This window comes from Dryobates pubescens, chromosome 12 (genome assembly GCF_014839835.1).
Source record: "Dryobates pubescens isolate bDryPub1 chromosome 12, bDryPub1.pri, whole genome shotgun sequence".
Taxonomy (NCBI): Eukaryota; Metazoa; Chordata; class Aves; order Piciformes; family Picidae; genus Dryobates; species Dryobates pubescens.
In genome coordinates, this window is record NC_071623.1 from 21545585 (window position 1) to 21568240 (window position 22656).

The 22656-nt window shown below is 46.3% G+C and overlaps 1 protein-coding gene across 1 annotated transcript; it reads left to right on the forward strand.

Moving 5' to 3' along the window:
* The first annotated feature begins 18272 nt into the window (after nt 1-18272).
* Nucleotides 18273-19034, forward strand: C12H21orf140 (chromosome 12 C21orf140 homolog). The gene has a single exon (XM_009907386.2). It carries the CDS (start codon nt 18273-18275, stop codon nt 19032-19034), a length of 762 nt encoding a protein of 253 aa, XP_009905688.2.
* Nucleotides 19035-22656: the final 3622 nt, after the last annotated feature.

Here is a 22656-nt window from a genome sequence, read left to right on the forward strand (position 1 = left end):
CAGAAATACTCAGGGATTCAGACAGGCTTTTTCTCACACCTGCACGTGGGCATGGAGAGAGAGAAACAGGTCGCCAGATAACCAGGACTAGCCCAAGGCCTGCTATTGCAACAGCAAAATGAAAGCTCCAGCTCATTTTCAGCCCTGGAAGCTTGGGCAGTGTGGTTTGTGACATGGTCTGACCTATGTGAAAGGCAACATGCACTGCCTTGCACTGGGGGCAATGCCTGCAGCCCTCACCTTCAGCCACCACGAGCGAGTGAACCTTCTTAACCTCTTCCAGGAAGCCAAGGTGACTCAGCCACCACCAAGAGGAAACTGGCAGAAGAACACAGAGGATTATTGCCCTGCCCAACCTGGGTCCTAGGGACAAGTTTTCTACCTAAAATAGCTCACTACTCTAACAAATCCTCCTCTGGTTTTGCATAACTCTCTGCAAATTCAACATATTTCTCTCCCAATGCTGGTCCTTCCAGTTGCCTTCAGAGCATCCTAACTCTAATGCCAGCCTCCTGGATACTGTGCACCTTGCCTCATGGGCAAGCAAAGCCTGCCTCTGAGCCACCTTGGGGCTCTTCAGCCAACAGCAACTCCTAGGAGGATTGCTGGGGAAGGGGCACCCCACAGCATCCCTGTCTTGGGTATGGTTCATTCCTGAGAGAAATGCCTGTCAGGGCATGACCTGGATTCTTTTCCTTTTTTTGGTGAAGTCACAGGGTTAGCATGCAAGGAACCACATGGAGTTCAGGTCCTGACTACCCCACTGTCCCCAGTGACCAGTGTGGTCTGTTTGCAGGACTTGGCCACGTGAGGAATGCTTCATCACTCATCTTAGAGCCAGACATTCCTTCATCCCACTTCCTCCAAGGCAGGCAGGTCACTCTGGCTCAACAGGAAATATCACTTGAAGACATGATCCACCTTATATCCCATGGGGGTGAGAGCATGGAAAACAAGCTAGCACACTGCAGAGGAAAGTGTGCATGGGAAATGCTTCAAGTCTGAAGCTTTTCTGGGCTTGTCCAGGCACTTCAGTAGCATGATGATTCCTCCATTCTGGCTCACTCAACCCCCTAGGATTTTAAAGGCATCTGCCTGGCTTGGTCATGTCCTGCAAACACTTCTTTGGTCCCAGAAGAGGGGAATTGGGAAGATTCTTTCCGTTTCCACCAGCTACTAAATCCCCTCCAGGGCTTTGATTCTCCCTACACAGTTGGCAACATTCTAAAGTCCAACATTTGTACAAAACTATTACTAAAAGAGCCTTGCTGGTGTGCATTGTTTCCTTATTCCAGGGTTCATATGCCTTCACTGAAAGGCTGTCAGAATGACCTTTCCTGGCCCTGTTTGTGCTCCAAACCTGTTCCCTCATCCTTCATTCCTTTTTAAAAGAAAGGTGTTACCTGGCATCACCATGGATTTCCAGGGCTGTGGGTGGAGGGAGGAAGCTGTCACCATTAGGCAGGTGCTGAGTGCTTGTTCCTGGTCAAGGGACATGGTTATACCTACATGCCTTTCTCTGTCCACACTGCAATGGGATTCAGTCCTGTGATGTACTTCTATAATTCCTGTCACCCCACTTAGCTCCACCTTCTGCCCCCTTCTCATCCATCCCCTACCCTCCTTCCCTCTTTGTCCCCCAAGCCCCAGCTCCTAGTTTTCATTATTGGGAATGGTATCTGGATGTTTTATCTGGGTGACCTGGGTTCCTTGCTGTCCTGCCTTAGAAAGACAAATAGGAATCCTACATCCTTTTCCTTGGTATGACTGAGGAGTGAGTCTATCTCACAGTGTTTTTATTGTCATCATGTTAGATGCTGATGTTAATCACAATCATTAGCAAGCAAGCTTGGGGGCATATTGTGCTAAGAGACAGACTCACCATCCTCCACTGCTATCTATCACTCCACACTAAGCAGGGAAGTTCCCCAGAGTCCCAGGCAGTGAAACAAATCCCACCTTCAGCAAGGAAGTCATTCTGCCCCTGTAATCAGCACTGGTTAGGCCACACCTTGAGTCCTGTGTCCAGTTCTGGGCCCCTCAGTTTAAGGAAGATGTTGAGTTGCTGGAACACATCCAGAGAAAGGCAACAAAGCTGGTGAGCTTTGTTGAGGTTTGGAGCACAAGCCCTATAAGGAGCAGCTAAGGGAGCTGGGGTTGTTTAGCCTGGAGAAGAGGAGGCTCAGGGGAGACCTTATTGCTGTCTACAACTACCTGAAGGGAGGCTGTAGCCAGGTGGGGGTTGGTCTCTTCTCCCAGGCAACCAGCACCAGATCAAGAGGACACAGTCTCAGGCTGCACCAGGGGAGGTTTAGGCTGGATGTTTGGAAGAAGTTCTTCACAGAAAGAGTGACTGGCCATTGGAATGGACTGCCTGGGGAGGTGGCAGAATCACCATCCCTGGAAGTGTTTAAAACCAGACTGGATGAGGCACTTAGTGCTGTGGTTGACTTGATTAGATGGCCTTGGGTGATAGGTTGGACTTGATGATCTCTAAGGTCTTTTTCAACCTGGTTAATTCTGTATTCTGTATGCTTGTGTTGCTTATACTCCAGTGCTGTGCAGGTGATCAGATGTCAATCATCACCAAGGGGTTTGTTATCAGTGTTTATACTTTAACACTTGATTTTGTTCTGAAAAAAAAAAGACCAACAAATCTAGGGAAGAGGTATGAAAACAGGTGGGCTTTCCATCTCTATACTCCAGGTAAGCAGAGGGGTGGGGACAGGAGCTGGACAGGAGCTATGTAGGGCAAAAGGGCAAGGTGTGAAGCTCACCTTTCCCTAGCTCTGACCATACTTCCTCCAAGACTGGAAACAAGACAATAACTTTAGTGCAGCCCTGGGTCTAACATGACTAGCCCTGCAGGGAAGTCAGTGAATGAGCCATGCTATGGGGCTGTGCTGACCCAGCCACACTGCTCCCCAGCTCTTCCCAGCACCTCCACCTGGGTATGCATAGTGTCCTGCCAGCTCATTCAGACAGCCCAAGTCTCTGGCTCTACCTGGTCCAGGCAGCCAGGCCTGATGATGTTTCACGCTATCTGCTGGGGTTTTGGCTCTTAGAGGGCCTGTGACTTTAAACCAGTAATACTCTTAGCATCACATTTTGCTCTGAGAGTGGGGGGTTAGGTGCAAAACAACTCTGGCAGTCTGGTGCAGTGGGGATTATACACAGATGGGGGAAGGCATGTAAGAGAGTTCCCCCAACCTCTCTTTTTCCCCACTGTCTTGCTGTCTGGGAGCCCTCAGGTCTCCTTTCCTTCAACCAGTAGCTTCCCACTTCTGATTTCTTCTTCATTCTGCGCTTGTTAGCCAAATGTACAGCTCACCTAATGAGCTGCTGGTACTGTCAAAGGACTGCATGTTATCCAGCAAAGATTAGACATAAATAATAAGTGGTTTGAACTGAGTCCCACAGGAAGATTTATGAAGCTGTCTGACTGTGATTTAATAGCAATAGCTGCTGCTACTTCCCAAAGGCAGACATACCCTGCTGCTGTGGGGCCCTGCTTACCCTGGCCTTTAACAGTCCTCCTCCCTCCTGCTTTCCACAGAAGGAAAAACAGCGTCTTTAGCATGAGCTCTCCTCCTCCCTCAGCTGCCTTCACTTGTTCTGCTTGCACAAAGTAACCCCAGGACAGCAGCTGTCTGTGTCTCCCATGGCAAAGTCCGAGTTAAATTAGAGATGTTGCAAGCCACAAGTTGGTGTTAGGTGTTGATCTTGAAAGGGGACTTGTCCATGAAGGGGTGTAACTCATGTTGTTTTGCCATGGAGAGGGTGTACGAAAGGAGTAGAACACCCATGCCCAGCTGGCAAAACAGGATATCAGAGTTTGGGGCAGGAGAATACAAGATGAAAGATAGTGAGGTTGCTTCATCCAGCATACTCTTTCCTGTTCCTGGCTACTTTCTTTCCCCGTTCTTTCCCCAGAAGGGTAAAAGAGGATGAGCAGGGATGTAGGTGCACACTGAACAAGAGGCACAGCAGCAGTCTCTTTTCTGTGGCATGAGGAGGTGGCATCAGCCAAACGTTGCTGATGAGGGGGGAGGAACTAGGACACTTTCCTTTCTTTCTGAATGCCTCTAACTTTAAAATGACAGATCTATGATGAATAACCAAAATTACAATCTACTCTTACAAGGGCCGTGACCAGAGCAGGAAGCACCCTCCCAGAGAAGACTTTATGGTTTATTTTGCCCAGTATTGAGGCAACTGAGCCTTCACTCATGCTATTCTCACCCCCTGCATGATAAGAGAACAGATAGGGCCACTTGTCTGGAGCACCCATGCAGTAGGAGGCTCACAGGCCCATTGTAACCTGTTACCACATTGCTTTGCTGACACTCCCTCAAACATAATGTGCCTGTGATTACTTGCTAGAGGCAAGAAGCAGAGGCCACTCCTCTCCTATGCTCCTTAAATAGTTAAATGCAGTGGTCAGCTAGCTAGGATCAAGCTGAAAGAGTTGCTGCTCCCAGGACAGAGCCAGGTCTGCATGTAAGTAGGCTTTTTGATAGGTACAACATTTCATAGCTGTTGTTATGATGCTTGGGGTGTCTGCAGTTTCCTTCATATAGGGGTAAGTAGGCATGGTTCTAAATTTTAATTTCATTTATAAATATAATTAATTTTAATTTAATTTTGGTTACAAAATTTTGGTTACATTTACTGCTTGTTTTAATTTTATTTTGATCCCTAAAGTGCTCTTCTCTGACAGTCAGCTCTGTTTAACATTAAAGCTACTAGTCAGTTCTTTAAAAACTAGCTAGATATGGCATTACAGATGGAGCTTCATGGGTGCTTATATATTTAAACACATGTTTGTGTGTGTAGGGAAGAGGAGCTTATGCACACATATGTGTGGGCATGGATTTATGCTTACTCATGAGACAGTAGTGGTGTATACCTCTAGCTGATGTGTGTGGAACACACGTCACACAGGTAGAAAATGGTGAAAGTGGAAGAACAATCATAGATTCCTAGAATTGTGTTGGTTGGAAAAGACCTCTAGGGATGTGTTCAGCCATCAGCCTAACACCACCATGGCTGTTAAACTATATCCTGAAAAGCCATCCTTAACTTGTGGACAAACAGTGGAGAGGGAAGTTGGTAGAAAGGGGATGAGTTCTATCATGGAGGGGGAAAAAGGCTGGTTTCTAACCTATGTATTTAATATGGTGATGGGATAAAATTATCAATAGAGGTGTTTGAAGCTTGGAAGGAGTTCTAATGTGGCATTCCAGCATCTTTCCAGCATTGTCTGCAGGTGGGGGGAAGGGGGAGTGTGCACGTAGACAAATGCCACACGGCATTTTTTGTCCAAAACCACCTGAAGCCTCTTTTCTCTCCCCCAGAGGCCTGGTGTGGCACAACAGCAGCCATTTATGCCACAAGAAGTCAGATCCTAACCTAGATGACTTCATTGTCATTTTGGGATGAATGCTCAGGTTCTGCCTGCCTGCTTGATCCTCACAGCCTGCTGGTTAAAAATCCCCACTGTTCTGTGTGAACAAGGAGAATTAGGCAGCTGTTAGAGTCAGTGGGTGATACTCTGACCTTTTGGCTTGCTCAACCCTCTCATTATTGTTTTTGAGGATTGCTACCTGTTGTGTTGTTTTTATGTTGTGCTTTGCATGGGAGAGAAAACGGTTAGAAAAGCATAAATACACATTTCCTCCCCCAAAATATTTGCTGTACAGACAGGATGTTAATATAGTGAAGCAGCGCATGGCTCAGCAGTACCCACACATGGGGATATTCCAAGTGCTAGTCTAACATTTAACTAATTTCACTGTTCTAGAGCAGAAAATAATGTATTCCTTAGAAAGCAGTGTCTGAGGAACTGCATGCCAAAGAACTGTGGTTTCGTATTCAGTTAAAAACACCCCAACAATTTGCACACATCACTGAAGGACCAACCCCACTCCATCAGTGACAGGAGTCAGGAAGCCCATGGCAAGAGACTCCAAAGGGCATTGTGAAGCTGGAGATCATCTTCCCAGGTGTGAGAAGGACAGTCCCTCTGGCCACTGTCCAGTCTCTGAGGGCATGTAGAAGAGCTTGAGGTGGCCATAAAGCAATGCAATGCAGAAAAGTCCCTCAATATAATGCGGGCTGCAGTAGGCACTAGAAGTAATGAACATGGTTTAAAGCACTGTTATGTCATAGCAGGTGAGCATAGTTGTGGCAGCTGGCTACAGGATAGTCTGGGGGTGAGCAGAGCCTGGCTTTTTTGTTTGTTTTTGCAGTGCGATTGCAGAAAGTTAGGAACTTCATCTGTCAAGAAGAGTAAAGACCACCAGTATATGTCTCACCTTCTGGCATCAGTCACAACCCCCAAAGCAGCCAGTATAGCGCACCAGGCTGGAGAGGCAGAAAAGGGAAATAGGAGGTTTGGGAGCAACAGAGAAAATATTATCAGAAATCAATTTACTTTCAGCAAATCTTTTTCAGAATAAAATTTCACCTAGTGTTCAGCCAAGGTTTATCACTCCTTTTTTTTTCTTCACAATTGTGCCCTCTGAAAGCAGAAGAGCAAGACAGATTTCACTTCTGCAGTGTACTGTTATCACTGACTTCTACTGCAGCCAAGCAGATGTAGCTACATTGGGCTGGGAAAGAGTTTTGTCATCTGTAGAGAGTTTACTTGTATCTGGCTTGGAATCTGGAAGGAATCTTGCCTGTTTTTCTGGACAGACCACAAAATCCTGGTTAGTTAAAAGCTATGCTCTACCTGAAACCTGTGGTCCCATGCTCCCACTGTTGCTGCATTTCACCATATTCCACTCTTACAGCTGCCATGCAGCAGTTGTAAAACTCAGCATGCCTCTACAGATGGGTCCCATGTAATCCCTGCATTAGACTCACACAGCCACCTGCTGTGGTTATTTGGCTATTAATAGATTCCAGGCAGACCAGTCACAACCCAGCCAGCAGGGTAAACAAATTCATTAAAAGGTAGTAGTTGCAAGAAGGAGGAAACCTAACCAGGAATAGCTAACCTTAATCATCCAGGATGTTCAGGCAATTTCAGACACCCAGCTGGCACTTCAGTGGACTGGTGAGGGCTCATCCTAGCTGGACCAGAGAGGAAATGCCTGACTTCCCTGAGTCAGGAGTAGTGAACACCCCAGTGTGAGGCACGAGGAGGGAAGACAAAATATCTCCTGCCACCAGTGCCTGCAAGCAGGATGAGAACAGGAAGGAAGCTGCCAGCTAGGGATACTGGCTGCCCTGACCTGGGGTTCAAGGCACCATCTTTTCTAAGGGTAGCCCTCATTTTGATACTGCCAAGTGTCTCTGGGGTAATTGGCAGGCAGAGCTGCTCTGAGGGAGCTCTCCTGAGTCTCCATCTGAAACTTTCCAGAGTTTTTATTTCGGTTATTCATATCTAGCTCTTTAAATGTTTTTGTGTATAATATTTAAGGGAAAGGTCAAAGCCTCAGGTACTGTAAATCACTAGAGCCCACGTTGCAGTATGCTGAGTTGTAGCCTCAGTTTGCACAGACCTTCTGCAACAGGAAAGCTACACAGCTTAATTAGCACTGGCTGCAAAGCAAGGTAAAGTATGACAGGGGGAGCAAATGACTTTAAATTAGCAAAAAGTTCCACGTTTGGGATGAAACTCTTGGCTTCTGTTTACAGCTGGGTAAGACATCCTGGGCAGATTTGCACAAAGCTTTTCCCAGATTATCACATACTTCCCAAAGAAAGGGGATTTCAGAGAACAGAAATTGCACATAGATCGGTATCAAAAGTGGAAAATTGTCGCTGCCAAAAGATAAAGCTAATTGTTTGGATGAGGGATTGGGAGATGGAGCCAAAGCTTTTTATCTTAAGAGTTTTCAGAATGGGAGGATTTTGTGTTTTGCTTAGAGGCAATGATTTAAGTTTCTCTTGCGCTAAAAATGACGTGGGGAAAAAAAATCACAACAAAAAATTAGACAACCTCAAGAAACACAGTTTGGCAGAAATAACTTCTCTCTCAAATTTCCACCTCAGCAAGATAACAAACTTACAGCAGTTCAAATTAATTTGATTCCTTCCCAAGACTTATTTTCCATTCAGCAGGTTTAACCACAGATGTTTTAGAGAGAACTTCCACTCAGGAGCCGGGGCTATAGTACCAGGATTGCTTTTCTCTCCCTTTAGAGGTGTTTATTGTCTGAATTACAGTGATACCTAAGAATGACTTATCCTGTTCCCACTGAGCTTGTTGCTGGAATTGGCAGTGTTATTCCCATGTCCCTGTTCTGACAGAACATCACCAGCAAAACAAAGTCAGAAGGGAGCAGAACATGCCCATGCATGCACAGGCATGTCTTTCATGCAGAGCGCAACAGCTTTTGATCCTCTGAATTCTTGTGCTAACTTACCACTGACTTCCACCTTGGCTCTCTGCATGCAAGATGTGCAGCTAGAGGATAGCCCACTGCAGTTAGCTACACAGCAGAGAGGAAACACTGCGAAGAACCTGAGCTAGAACAAACTAAAGGATGGGTGTGCGCTAACCAGCTAAGTTGGTTCCTCTGTTCTGCTTTGTTGTGCTTAGATTTGCAGCCGGACTGGAGGTGTAAGATGGCTCTCAGCAACCACACGAACAGCAGCTCAGTCATGCCAAATTTGCTCCAGATGTATGTAGAACAAAAGAAGACTCTTCGATTCAATAACTACAGCAACCCAGCCTTGGAGATACAAGAAGAAATAATGGCCTCTTTTTACATCCTCATCATCGTTGGGTTTTTTGGCTTTCTTCTCTTTGTCATGATGCTCAGCAATATTGTTTCCAGCAAGCCTGAAAACTACATTGACTATCTCTATTCTGGGAAACTTAACCCACAGAGGAGCAAAGTGGAGCTTCCAGGAAAGGAGATCAAAGATACTTTTGTCATTATCAACAGCCCTGCCGTACTGGAGCTGCAAAGGCAGGATGGCAAAAGCAACCTTGTGGCTGAGGCACTGAGTACAGATGCAGTGCTGAAGAATGTGTGAAAAAGGTTTCTTTCCATTGTCATTCCATTGTGCATATGGAGCCTAAACAGGGATGCTTTTTGTTCATGAAAGCAAGAAATGAGGACCAGCCAGAACAGATGCACTCTGGTCTTGTGCAAGCATTCCACGTGCAGTTGTGAAGGTACCCGAGTGCAACCTGTGTTATTTCAGCCCCAGGCCTTTGGAGAAGAGGCTGGAAATCAAGTCCTTGCTAGCCTACCTCTTTCATGGCTGATTCTATCATATGTTTTTATGGCTTGCCTCTCAGGGGAATGAAATTCCTTCCTTTACATGCTGATGCTTCAAGCAAGGCCAGTACAATTCCAGCTGGAGCACAGTTGTTGCGCCTGTCTAGTGTTATTATTTATTCATTTATTTATTTGGGGCATCAGAGCTGCCAGTAAACCCACTGGGTGTGCATTCTACAAGCAAAAACAGACACTGCAGCCTCTGTGTCCACCCTCATTGTTGGTGGAGACAAGCTGACCCATGTCCAACCCTTCTGGAAGGAAGGTTATTTCAAGGGTGTGGAGGCACATGTCAGACTTGAACTTCTTTGCTCGCTTGGCAGGCTTGGTCTGCAGCGGGTTTTTAACAGTGGTCGTGCATTTCTCAGCAGCTCTCTTCCTGCATGTCAATCCTCTACCAAAGCCCAGGACAATGAGGAGGGACAAGATGATCCTGATACACCTCCAGGGACTCTCCCAGGGCCCACATACAGATACACAGTTGTATCTTGGAGCAAGTCCAGAGGAATGCCACAAGGATGATTGAAGGGCTGGACCACCTCTGCCATAAGGATAGGCTGAGGGAGCTGGGGCTGTTCAGCCTGGAGGAAACTCTGGGGGAAATTTATAACTGCCTTCCTATACCTGAAGGGAAGCTACAGGAAAGCTGGAGAGGGACTTCTAGTAGTGGTGTCTAGCTACAGGAATAGGGGGAATGGTTTTAAGCTGAGGGAGAGTAGCTTTAGACTAGATCCTAGGAAGTTCTTCAGTGCAAGGCTGGTGAGACTCTGGAATACATTGCCCAGAGTGGTTGTGAATACCCCCTCCCTGGAGGTGTTTAAGGCCAGATTGGATGAGGCCGTGGGTAACCAGGTCTAGTTGAGAGGCATTCTTGCCCATGGCATGGGGCTTGGAGTAGATGATCTGTTAGGTCCCTTCCAACTTAAGCCATTCTATGTTTGTGCTACTATTGTGTCATTAATCCCCAGCAAATACCTTTAGTGTTTAGTGCTAACCCACTCATCATGAAACCTTACTGAGCCCTCAGCCCCTGCTGCTTCCTTGGGTAGTAGATAGGAAGCAGAGGGGTGCCATGGTAGTTTTAAGGTGTCTTGTGCAGACCATCAAGCTTCAGCAGGTGTGAGAAGGAGAGGTTTTCCCACCACATGGCTCAGAAATATTCAAGGAGGAGAGGCAGCTGTGGAGAGGCAAATATTGTCAGTGGGCTTCAGCTTGCTATACCTGGTCCCCACAGCTCTGGAGTCTGCAAAGCAAACTGATTGGAAACTGGTGATGCTGGTACTCTGAGAACTTAGAAGTATTTTGTTATATAAGCAAAACCCCTGTGAAATCCTGCAAGATTGCAGGTCTGTGGGGTGAGTGTTGCTGGTTCCTTGCTGTGTCCTTTGTGTTGCTTTGTGTGTCTGCTCTTTGTTACTAGTAGGAAAAAAGTTCTCAACAATTTTGTACCCTAGAAAACATTATTCCCTATCTTCTGAAACAGGTTTTCACTCTCTCTGTTTTGCTACTGTCATTTTTTCAATAGTGTTATTATTGTGGCATTTTGCCACTGCTTGGTCCAAGCCAGCTGCCTGAATATTATTTACTTCATGGGGGCCATATCTTTAAAGGACGTTTCCAGAGCCTGATCTTGTAAGATATGTTCCATGGCTAATACTTCCAGCTGATAGCCAAGATGAAATCCACACCACTCTCTTGGCTTTCCACACTTCTGCTTTGAATTCCAGAGATTCAGCTTTACAACATAGACATCTCCTTTTTTGGACAGGTGCATATTCCCCAGACACTGGCTCCAGCAGAGGCCAATTAGGCAGCAGAATTAGTTTTGGACCCTATTGCCTTTGGCTTCATTACTGTGTCTGGTTTAGTAAGTGCTCAGTTTGAGCCAGGATCCACTTTATGCTCACTGCTCCTGACTGCACTCAGTAGTCATGCTCCCATTGCTGCAGATCATCTAGTCAGATCTGAAAAATGAGAGGTGTTTTGCAGGTATTAAAAAAACACATTTGCAGTTTTAGGTTTGCTCTTTTCTACCCAGTGTGGGTTGGTTGTTTTTTTCTTCAGAAAGTGGCAAGTATCACCATCTTGGAGCAGGACTGATTTCTGCCCAGGGCCATCACTGAGAGACTTTAGCCTGCCTTCTAGCAGTAGTGACTCTTCTTTCCGCTTTATCATTTTTTCCAGTCAAGCCACAGTGTCAGGAAGCAGAGTCAAACGTGTCTTACCATCCTGAACATTAGATACAGGTTTCAGACATCCATAACCCATGCCAGGTTTTGTACAGTGAAATTTTACCTCCTGCAGCAGTACCTGCTTCTTTTTGGGAGAGGCTGACAGAAGGGTAGCTTCAGGCTGGAGGATGAATTCCACAGCTGTGAGAAGTGCTCCTTCCCTCCCTGCAAACCAAGCTTCTGAAAGCTATTTCACTAATGATGTATGACAGAAGTCTGCTGATACCCTCTTTGGTGTCCCCCTGGGGACAAGCTCATTCCTGCACACACCCTTACAGGTAATCATGTCTTGTGGACAGTTGGAGTGGGGGTGGGGTGAGCCCTTCCTCTCCCTCCGCTCACCATGCAACTGGGGCTTCTACATCCTGCATTGAGTGCTAAAGTTAGACCTTCGCTATTCAGGTAACAGACCCCTTCTCAAACACAGGCACACTCATTAGCTCTACACCAACCTCTTGGCCATCAAGCTTTCCTTTTCTTTTTTCCCTTGTTGTTCCCCACCTCAGGGAGACACATGGGTATGTACACTGAGTTTCAACTACATGTGGTAAAACCCTTCAGCTCCTAAAGATACCTCATTCCTACACAGTCCAGGCAATAGATGGTCAAGTATTTCTACCTGAAATAGTGGCTGTATTTAAGTAGAAACTATGTCTGTGATGCCAGCAAAGGGGAAAGGCTGAAAAGCTCAACCTTGGCAGAGTTCCTAATGCTGGAAGCCAAATTTCATCAGTTTCACAAGGTGTCTCACCAACCTTTGCAAGAAACTGCCAGCAATTGTACTAGCTCTCTTCTAAGAAGTTGAGAGCTCTTACTTTAGGCACAGGCTTCATTTATTTTCTGAAGTTTCCACCTTATTCTGTTTCCATCCTAAGGCCATCTTTGATTTCAGCAAGTGCTTCTGTCATTGCTTCCATCATGGATCAAGAGCTAAAATTAGGCACTTTGGGAAAGTCTTGTTGGACACCAGAGACACCGCTTTGGCGTGGGACTTCAGATAGTGTCCAGGACTTCATGAGACAGCTCAGAGGGAAAATGTGGGTGTGGTATTTAGTAGGAAAATTGGATTATTTTTCTCTCATACCATGTAAGACTGGAAGAGAATCAAATTCCCTGCAGAATAATGTTCTCCAGTGTAGATTTTCGGGGTGGGGGGGGAAATATTCAAAGGTACAAACCGTTTTATTTAGGTAACAATAAAATGTTAAGTTCCAAAATAAGCAACTTAATTTTAGCTGCTACATGTAACATAATACAGCAGTAAAAACATCCACTGTTTGCCTAACACCATGCCTACTGGTTTGTGTGTATTTCACTATGGTTTTCTTTGACATTTTAAAATAAAGGGTTTGTGAGGATTTTTAGCTTGCGTATGGAATGTTGTGACTGGTAACCTAATGGCATAATTACTGCTGAAATGGCTAATTGGCATGTAATTGATAATGGGCACCCTAATTGCTTCCCTAATGGGGCCTTTGTTCGTGGGTAATTGGTGAATTTGTTGTTTAGCTAAGCGGTACAATGAAATTTGGTGAAGCACTAAAAAAGTGCATTGGGATGGGAGGATGTCGCTGCTCAGCCCCTGCTCATGTGCTCAGGCAGTGATGGAGGAGCTGGCAGAGTAAGAATCCCAGTTCCTTCCCAGGGGGAGCAGGAGGCCGCTGACCCTGGGCATCCTTGTGATTGCCCAGGCTCTGCATTCTGCTGAGCCCACTGCTCCTGCGGCAGCTCAGGCTGGGTGCCTCCTGTTACTGCCACATCAGTTACACCTCCTGTGTCCCAAGGGTCCAGCCCAGTAAGGTGGACACAGGAAACAGTGTATTCCTTCCCATAAATCCTGTGCCCTACAAATCCATCTGCAAAGTCATTCTCTTCCTCTTTCTTCCCTCTTTGTTCCCGTGGGAGATGCTCCCTATCGGGTAACAGTGGGGGTGTATCTCAAGGCCTCTTAGGCATGGCTAGGCCTAATGCCAGGAGGAGAAGGGGTGGGGGCAGAATCTCAGACCTGGCCAGCCTGAGACTAGCCTAGCAGTGGGGAAGGAAGAGCCCTTGGGGTTTTGTGGGTAGACCCTCAGGTGGGGAGAAGGGAAGTGTTGGGAGCCTTTGGGTGTGCTGGAAGGGACTCTGTATGCTTTGGGATTCTTTGCCACTATGGCTTTGTAGCTTCTGTAAAACACCAATGGCTTTTCCATTTAAACTTTCCATCACTTTTGTAATCCGTTTGTGTGAGTGTCATTCTTTTGTCCCTTTCAGGGGCAATAGAGGATCTGCCTGGCCTCAGACCAGGACACCCCACACCCACAGATCCCTAGGGGGCAGGTGCCACCCATGGCTGGTGTCCTGTGCATGGGGTGCTGGGTGCAATGGCAGCGTATTCTGGGGATGATGGAGGAAGACAGGTAGGCGCAGTGCTGATACCCAAACCCCAGCCTTCAGGGCACTGTTTTACTGCCAGAGGCAGGGCTTGGTGGTAGGGCAGCAGAGTGAAAGCAGAAGACTCCAGTGTGGTGGCTGAAGGACCAGAGAGGGATCGGCGGAAGTGCCTTTTCTCAAATCCCAAAGGTTCTTGTCAGACAGGGACCGTGCCCAGAGATTTTGCACTGTGTGGCCTTGCAAACAAATGTCAGAAGTCTAAAATTATGAAAGGAGGAAGGGTCCCTGCCATGAGGTGCTTGCTGGTTATGTAGATATGAGGTAGGAGAGGAAAGAGGCAAAAAGAAGACTAAAGGCAGCATGAGAAATAAAATACACATTTGTCTGTCTCAGCCCAGTGCCTTATGTCTGCTTCCAAGTCTTTTAAATGATGTTGAGACACTGGGACAATGAAAAATTGTTTATAAAGCAGAGTAACAGCTGGGTTTATGTCACATATATATATGGAAGGGACAGAGGAGAATCCACTTCCCAAATAGTTACTCTGAAAACAACATAAAGTAGTCCATCCATCCCATCTCACTACCTATCAGCTCTATCATCATTGCTATTTTCATAACCAGTTAGGCTTCAGACCAGTTCATGAGAGCTGAAGGAGCCAGGGCCAGACACAGTGATGCCACCTGACAGCACAAGAGCAGCGCCCAGTCCTTATAGGACAGCACCACAATACGGTGGCACAGACCTTGCCCATGCCTAAGGCCTAGCAAGAAAAAAGGCTGGTTTCCACCTCCTTCATTCGCCTTGCTAAGTCCCTTCTTTGCCACATGAAAACCCAGACAAGTGCTCAGGCTACAGCAGCAGTGACTTGATGCTGCAAACCCACAAAAGCCTGCAGTGACAGAGCAATAGTTTTAAGACTTTGCTATAGAGGGTCTAAACTGAGGAACATCAAGACTAGTTTTCCTGGGCAGCCCAAGTAGTACCTACACGCGTGGTCCAGTGCAAAGATGACCATGCTTTTAACCACTGGCCACTGTTGCTGTGCTTTATGGTGTCTCATGGAGCAGTCTCAGAGCACACAAATGGACTGGGCACCATGGCTTTCAGCCTGTGGGGTTCTGTCCTTGAAGGTCAAACCCCAAAACATGCCCTAGCAGACAATGGGCTAAGCACCTGCAAATGTGCTAACCTAGACAGTTCCCGGGGTCCAGATGGTCAAGGTAGATGTATAGCATGTGTGATTCACCTTGTAAGCACCAGTGAATGTGCACACCTGGACACTTCCTGGGGTCCAAATAAACATGTACCATGTGTAATTAACTTTGTGGCATAGCTGTGAACTGTGTGTGTCCCTGGCTATATTTGGATATGCCCCATCCTATAGGTCCTGTTATCAGGTTTCTCTGCTACCAAAGGGCATTAATTGTCTTGGGACAGTATTTAAACCAGCCAAGAAATTAGGCAACTTGTCTTGTTCTCACCCAGATAGCAACAAGAGCCAAATGCTGCCCAAATAGCAGCTGAGGGGCCTGCACTAACAGGCAATGACTACACCCAGGCCTTGGACCTGGACCAAGGCAGAAAGGGGAAAACTCCAAGAGAGCTGATTCCCAGAAGAGTCACAGAAAGACTACAGCCTGGTGACGGAGCACACCAGAGAGAAAGAGGCCCTCTAGCCTTCTCTGAACCAAGGGCAAGCTCCAGAACATGAACTGGGCAGGAGAGGAGAGAGGCCTCTAGCCCTCTCTGAGCCAATCAAATTATAGCCACAGCATCTGGGAAGATACTGGACAGAGGAGCAAGCCGTGAGTCTTCCATGGCTAATCTGCCATAGAATCCTGTTTGTGGGAAACTGCCATTTCCAATTTGAATTGCTGTATTGGAAATTCTTAGATCTGTGCTTAAATCATTTCACTGTCTTCATACGTGGAATGTAATACCCACAACTGAATAACAGAACCTGCAAATATACTCTGTAAGTATGTCACAGTGGTGGTTGAAGATAACACCGCCTGAGATATTAAGTTGTAAAGTACATAAAAATATACATTTTATTACAGGCACAGAGCTGCTGCTTCCCACTGGTGACAGAAGCAGTTCTGAGAGGGACAAGGCAGGTAGTGTTAGAGTTGTGCTTATCCTGGCACAGCCAGGAAGACTCAAGGACAAGCCCAGAGAGAGAGGAGAGGACAAGGAAGGAGGGAGTACCTGGGGACATTGAGTGCTATCACAGTGGCTCCTCTGACTTGTTTCCTACTGATGTCCATTCACAATTAGAAGGTAGCTGGAAAGCAAGACTAACAAAAGCAACATGCCCTTTTATGTCTCTCTGAAGGATGGCATACTGCAGCTCATGGACAATTAGGTAGATCCTTCTCTGGAGAGGACACAAGGAAATGACACCTTCAGATTAGGTAATAAGGCATGTGATTTGTGATTCCAGTGGGTGTCATGGGGACCAAGAATGAGAGAATAACATTTCTTTACAGGTAGTTTGGATATTTTAAATCCATTTTTCAGACAGTGAGGTTCCTACATCAGCATTTTGGGGGATCTCAGGCACTGCTTAGGCCCCTGCACATGCATTTTTCAAAACTAATTAGCACCCAGTAGCTCCCATAGGACTGCTCATGTCAGGATATACTCCTGGTAGATATTTATTGAGCACAAAAGCTAACACTGAAAAAAGGAAGGTACACCACAGTGTGAAATGCTAAGCAAGGTGAGTCAATATTATTTTACATTGTATTCTCACATGAGTATTTTCTTCATAATGTGTGCAGCCTGAATCTGCTATCATCTTGTATCTGGCTAACAAACTATATAGGCTTCTTTCCAGGGGTACACCCTTCTTCTTTTACCAACTTTTCAGACTTCTGCTCTCCATGTGATGCTGCTAAGATGATGTGGCCCCACCACTCACCTGCCTCAGGAAGAAGAGCATCAAGACAGCTGAATTAGACCCCATTGTCTGTGTTAAGCTTCAGGGATTTTTATTTTTTATTTAACTTCCCAGTTTCCCACTGCATTAAGGGGGAAGGAAAACTGTTCCAAGGGGAATGATGTGAACCATGAGGTATCTCAGTTTCAGAGGTGGGCAGGGAAATGCGTGCCATCATCAGAGGCTGAGACATTTCTGCTGTTCAGCTCCATCTGGCAGGCTGATGATGCTGCTAGCATTCATACCCAGCCTTGTAGGTACAGTTAAGTGTGAACGACTTCAGTTTTGCATTGACAAGCTTGCTCCTGCAGTAAAATTGTGCACATCCATCTGCAAGGAGGAGGAGGACTGGGTAAGAAAGCAGACGGTTCAAAATAGTCTTCACTTTTTGCTGTCCCACAACATACTTCAGGTGAACACTTGTTGCCCTCAGCGCACCTGAAAACACATATACCCTTGCACATCTTCCCCTTACTGTTCCCCATCCTCCCAGGCCTGCTGCACCCTTCACTTTGCCAGGTGCTCCTGAGCACCCCTTTGACTTGCCATGGCAGCAGCGTGGTATCTGTCCAGCCTTCTGCCCTGACCTTCATATCAGCCTGTGTGTTCACAAAACACCATGCGAGCAATCTTCTTTTTTCCCCATAATCCCTTCCATTTCCCTGAAGGTGTTGCTCACCCTTGGAGGGGGGTGACTGTGCTGGTGTCAGGCTCAATACAGGTCCCTAAGGGGTAAGGCTAGCAGAAAATGGGAGAAACAGGTGCACAAAGAGGACTCTAAAAGCCAAATTACTCCTAAAGACACTTCACCATGTAAGGATGTCTGAGGAATCACTTATTTCTTTCCCCCTCCAAGGCCCAGAGCTGGGCAGGCTGAGCACAGTGGACCTTGCACAGTTTCTTGTGCTGTTGGGCACTGAGCACCATGTAGCACCTTGTAGAGCTGTCAGGACTGGGCCTGCCCACCAGAGAAGCTCATGTGGGAGTCAAGAGTTCCTCCTTCTCCCATAACAAGGCACGTGAGGTTCAGTCCCCTCATCTACCCAGTAGCATTTCAAGGCCACGTCTTTCATGAGGCCACACACTTGCCAGGCAGGAAAGGAATGGTTTCTACCACTGGTCTCAAAGTCCAGGCACTGGCTTCATTTCCATGCTGACTCTGGCCAGCTCCTTCCACCATATCCACATTCCCCTGGATTCCTTTCAGAAATGCCTGTCTGGCTCACACACACACATACACACAGAGTCCAAGCACCCACCCAATGATAAAAGAGAAGGAATCACAATGTGTAAGGTGAGCAGCCTGATTCCAGAAGCCACCAGCTGCCCATCTGCACCCTACCCAGCCTGACAGAACCGTTGGTTTCCAAGCTGCCCGTGCTGCTGTTGCTGCTGCTTGGGCAGGACACTGTGGAGCAACGCCAGGGCAACAGGAGCATTGTGAGCTCTGCAAGCATCCTTCAGGAGCCTGGAGACATCAGCATGCAGCGCTTCACAAGTCCACTCCTCTGCCACATAATTCGCAGGGGCTGCTTTGATGCTGCTTCAAAGAGGCAGTGCCTGCAGTATTTAAGAGTTCTGAGGACGCTGCAGCATAATGGTTTCAACCCTGTGTTTTTAGGGGAAACAGACATCCCAGAAAGTCTTATAACAGGAGAAAAAACAGCTGAGAAGACCAGCTTGCACTGGCCAGTATGGACACTTGTTCATGCTGCCAGCCACCAAGGGTGGGTACCCTGGAGGTACAAACTACTATTAAGAGTCGATCTGCCCACCCACCAGCAGAATGGCATCTTTCAGGAGCTGTGTGAATCTCTGACCACGTGCTATGGGAAGTGTGTCATTGTGACAAGGGATAAAACGCAGCCGATGCTCGCTGGGGCCAAAGAGGGCAAGGAGCCACAGACGGGAACTCTGCCACCAGTCACACCAGCGATCTGCATGTCCAGCATTGAGTGTTGCCATGAAGCTGCTAGAGCAAATGGCCATGAGCTTCTCGTTGTGCCTTCACGTTACAGCTACCTCTACCCTATGGATGTCGCCTGGTCTTCTTTGAAATGGTTTATTATAAACAACAGGGAGGACTTTGCCCTCAGATCTTTAGAGAGCACCTACTCCTATAGGTGTATCCTCTTCAGTGACTTGATTGTTAAAGGAATAGAGAAGATGACCCCAAATAAATGGAAGGTAGTGTTCAACAGAGTGAAGAAATGGGAGAACTACTACCTTGACACCCTTTCTTAAGTGGTTCTTCCTACAGTCCGACTTTAAAGGTGATTCGATCGATGTTGAATGAGTTATGGTGATCCAGCCCTGCTAAGCCCTTTCCTTCACAGGTTACAAACATAAAAGACCACATCAATAGCACTAATAAGAGAGAGAATTTAAAATCCAAATGTTTATGTGTGTTCTATGACTAAGTTGATAATCATTATGCTTGTGCTTGGAAGGGACCTCCTTATCACAAAAAAGGGACAAAGCATGCCCAAGATCCAGCCTTCTGCACAAATTCCTCTGTTATGGGACCCCTAAGACCATGCCACAGATGTAAATACCCTCAGTTTCAAGAAAGAAGGAGCTGCAAAATTAATTCTGTAGGCAAGGCTGTATTTAACCCCAAAGGCTTTATTTAACCCCAATGGGATATATCTGCTCCCAGGGAATAAGCTGTACTGTGCCTGACACCATTGTTCACAGCTCACGAAGTCACAGAATCACAGAATGTTAGAGGTTGGAAGGGACCTTGAAAGATCATCTAGTCCAACCCCCTGCCAGAGCAGGACCACCTAGAGCAGGTTACACAGGAACGCGTCCAGGCAGGTTTTGAATGTCTCCAGAGAGGGAGACTCCACAACCTCTCCGGGCAGCCTATTCTAGTGTTCTGTCACCCTCACGGTGAATAGGTCTGAAAAACATCCTTTCAATGTATGCATTAGATCTCTGTCAGCTCAGCAGTTCATTACACAGAGTACCTCACCTCCAACAGTGGACTGCAATAAACATTTCAGTGACAGGTACTAGAAATCTTTCTCAAAGGGAAGTTCCTTTCTGAAGCCTAACAATTAGCAGCTGGTTTGGGCTTCAGAGCATGAAGAGTTCAGTCTCTCAGGATAAAATATGGCAATCATCATTGGGGATTTTATTTATCCAAGACACTGATTACTGAGGTGTAATAATTTATCATGGAATTGAGTTCAAAAGATTATTTATGAGTGATGCAAGAGAGCATTTCTTAACAGCAGGGCCTTTTCAAGTTCATTGAACACTTGGTTTTTTTGAAAGTGGCTTCCAGTGTAAATTTTCTGGGTTGCTCATTACTAGGTGTGTGTTTATCATGTACCTCTAAGAAAACCAAGACCATGAAAGCATAGAAGTAAGTTATGAGATGGTTCACAGGTTCACTAAAACATTTTGATACACTGAGGCAAATCTGTGCAGTTTTTCTTCTGTGTGTGGAAAACCATCCACACGAGCATGGTAATTTGGTATGGCAGAGACACCACACCAAAGGGTGTTTCATCTCCCTTCAGAAGAATCCAGACATGTCATTTGCTACAGCTGAAATGTGAATATGCACAGAAAAATAAGTATCTTTTCTTAGCTTCATCTTCAGCAAAAACACAGGCTCAATTTTTTTACAAAGATGGATCTAGCAGAGAATGGAAAATCAGGTGCTTCCAATGCCAGAAGGAAAGAGCTGGGGGCAGGGGGGAGGAGGGAGAGACTGGAGAGGGGCAGGAATGTTTATATTGTCCCGATATCATGGCCCTGAACATATTTTTACACTGGCTTGAAGCAGGAATTGCTCCACTAGATATTGATGTAAGGGGTATAAAATCAGTATGAGGGAAGAAGTAGGTCTGGTGCCTGTTTACCACGGGGACAGGCAGAAATTTCACAGTAACTTACTTTACTTAAGAAACAAATGCTGCACACCACATCTTCCCCATGACTGTTTACCTTCACCTGACGACACTACTGGTGAGAAATTACAGTGTGTTATAGTCAAATTGGCACAAACTGGATGACTTATTGCTGTGTTCAAGATTCACATGAAGAAGAACAAGACCAGACCTGAACAGAGCAGAGTCCTGAACAACTGCCTGGCTACTGCTCAGCCTTACCAGTCTCTGCTACCGTGGCTTATGTAGCTGCTGGTTTAGGGCCACTACTTCTTTGGTAGAGTGTGATTTCTACATTGGAAGGGTGTATCTGCTTCATTGGTAGGATGTGTCTTCTGCCACCTCTGATTCTCATTGGAGTCTGTGAGACCAGGTACAGAATCACCTGCCTTCTATCCATTTTAGCAACAAGGAAGTAGCAAAAGGAGGTAATTTGTGTGACAGCAATTTCTTGCCTGTTTTGTATTCTTTGGTAAAATGAGGGTGAAGCTTCCATGAAGAGTTTCATGGAAACAAGCATGAATAAAGAGGAAGCATTTGGTGCCACATTTCCCAGAGAGGGAGGGAAAAACATCCTTTTCCTGCAAAGGACTGGACAAACCTCACTAAATACCTTCAATCTTCCCAGGCTTCCTACTGGGAGGTTGAGGACTGGCAAAATTTTTCTACCCAGTCCTATTTAAGGTGTATGGAAACCTGCAGGCAGAAAAAAGAACCGAGTCTGACATGAAATGAAGTTTGGTATTTTAAGTAAAATCCTCTGAGATGAGTCCTTTCTTCCTCCCCACTCCCACCTTTGTTGTTGCATAAGGATAAGGACAACCTCTGTTTTCTACAGAACGTTGTAACCCTTTGTATTGAAGAAAAATATTGTGGCTCATACAGTTCTGACTCAGCTGGCAATTGAGGATGACACGCAATGCTTTTAACATATGACTAAACATGCTAATAGGAGGATGTCACCAAACAGCAGGCACCTTATTCAAGAGCACTTGGAATAGCATGCACGAGTCTAGTGTCTTCTTGGTAGGATTTTAAACACCTCTCTCTGTGTGACTGAAATGCACCACTAGAATAGAGTGATTCAAGTATCTCTGCATAAAGAGGCGAGGCAGATGCAAATGCATATGTTGATGAAGAAGCTCTAACAGATGTCTCGCTGCTCTGAGCTAGCCAGAATGCAAATCACCTGAATTTTCACGATGTCTCATTGACTAATTACTTCTAACTGCTTTTTCAAGCCTCATCTTCATGGAAAAAAAGACATTTATTTTCCTCCAGCTCATGAAGCAGGCCTGTAATGACTGGCTCAACACACTTTTCCCCCTCTTTTCAAGTCCTCTGCCTCAACAGTATGCTGAAACCCAGGGTAGAGATGAGACAAACATACTCGGGGGCAAGAGGCTACAGAGACCCAAGCCAGGATTGTAAAGATGGGACTTAAGGTGTGAGCTTTTAGAACTGAGCAGGCAGAGTGGGGCTCATTTTGTATCATGCTCCTGAGTACTGGGAGAAAGTTGGCCAAGTAGTGGAAAGGCAAAGGCAAGCAGCATTGCTCAAATCTCAGCCTCTGCCTTTGTGTACCCGTATAGGTTGAGGGCTGGTCTGTTGGAAAGCAGCTTAGGGAAAAAGGATCTGGGATGACCATGAGTCAGCAATGTGCCCCTGTGGCTAAGAAGGCCAATGGGATCCTGTGGTGTATGAGTAGCTTGAGAGAGGTTCTCTCCCCCCTGTACTCTGCCCTGGAAAATACTGTGTCCAGTTCTGGGCTCCTCAGTTCAAAGACAGGGAACTGCTTGAAAGAGTCCAGGTGGCACCACAAAGATGACTAAGGGAGTGGAACACCTCCTTTATGAGGGATCTGGGCATCTTTAGCTTGGAGAAGAGCAGACTTAGGGGTGACCCCATGAATGTTCATAAATATGTAAAGGACAAGTATTGGGAGTATGGAGCCAGGCTCTTCT

What these genes read in the sequence shown, in the direction of transcription:
- C12H21orf140 (XM_009907386.2), top strand. Translation starts at nt 18,273, where the DNA reads ATGCAGCGCTTCACAAGTCCACTCCTCTGCCACATAATTCGCAGGGGC.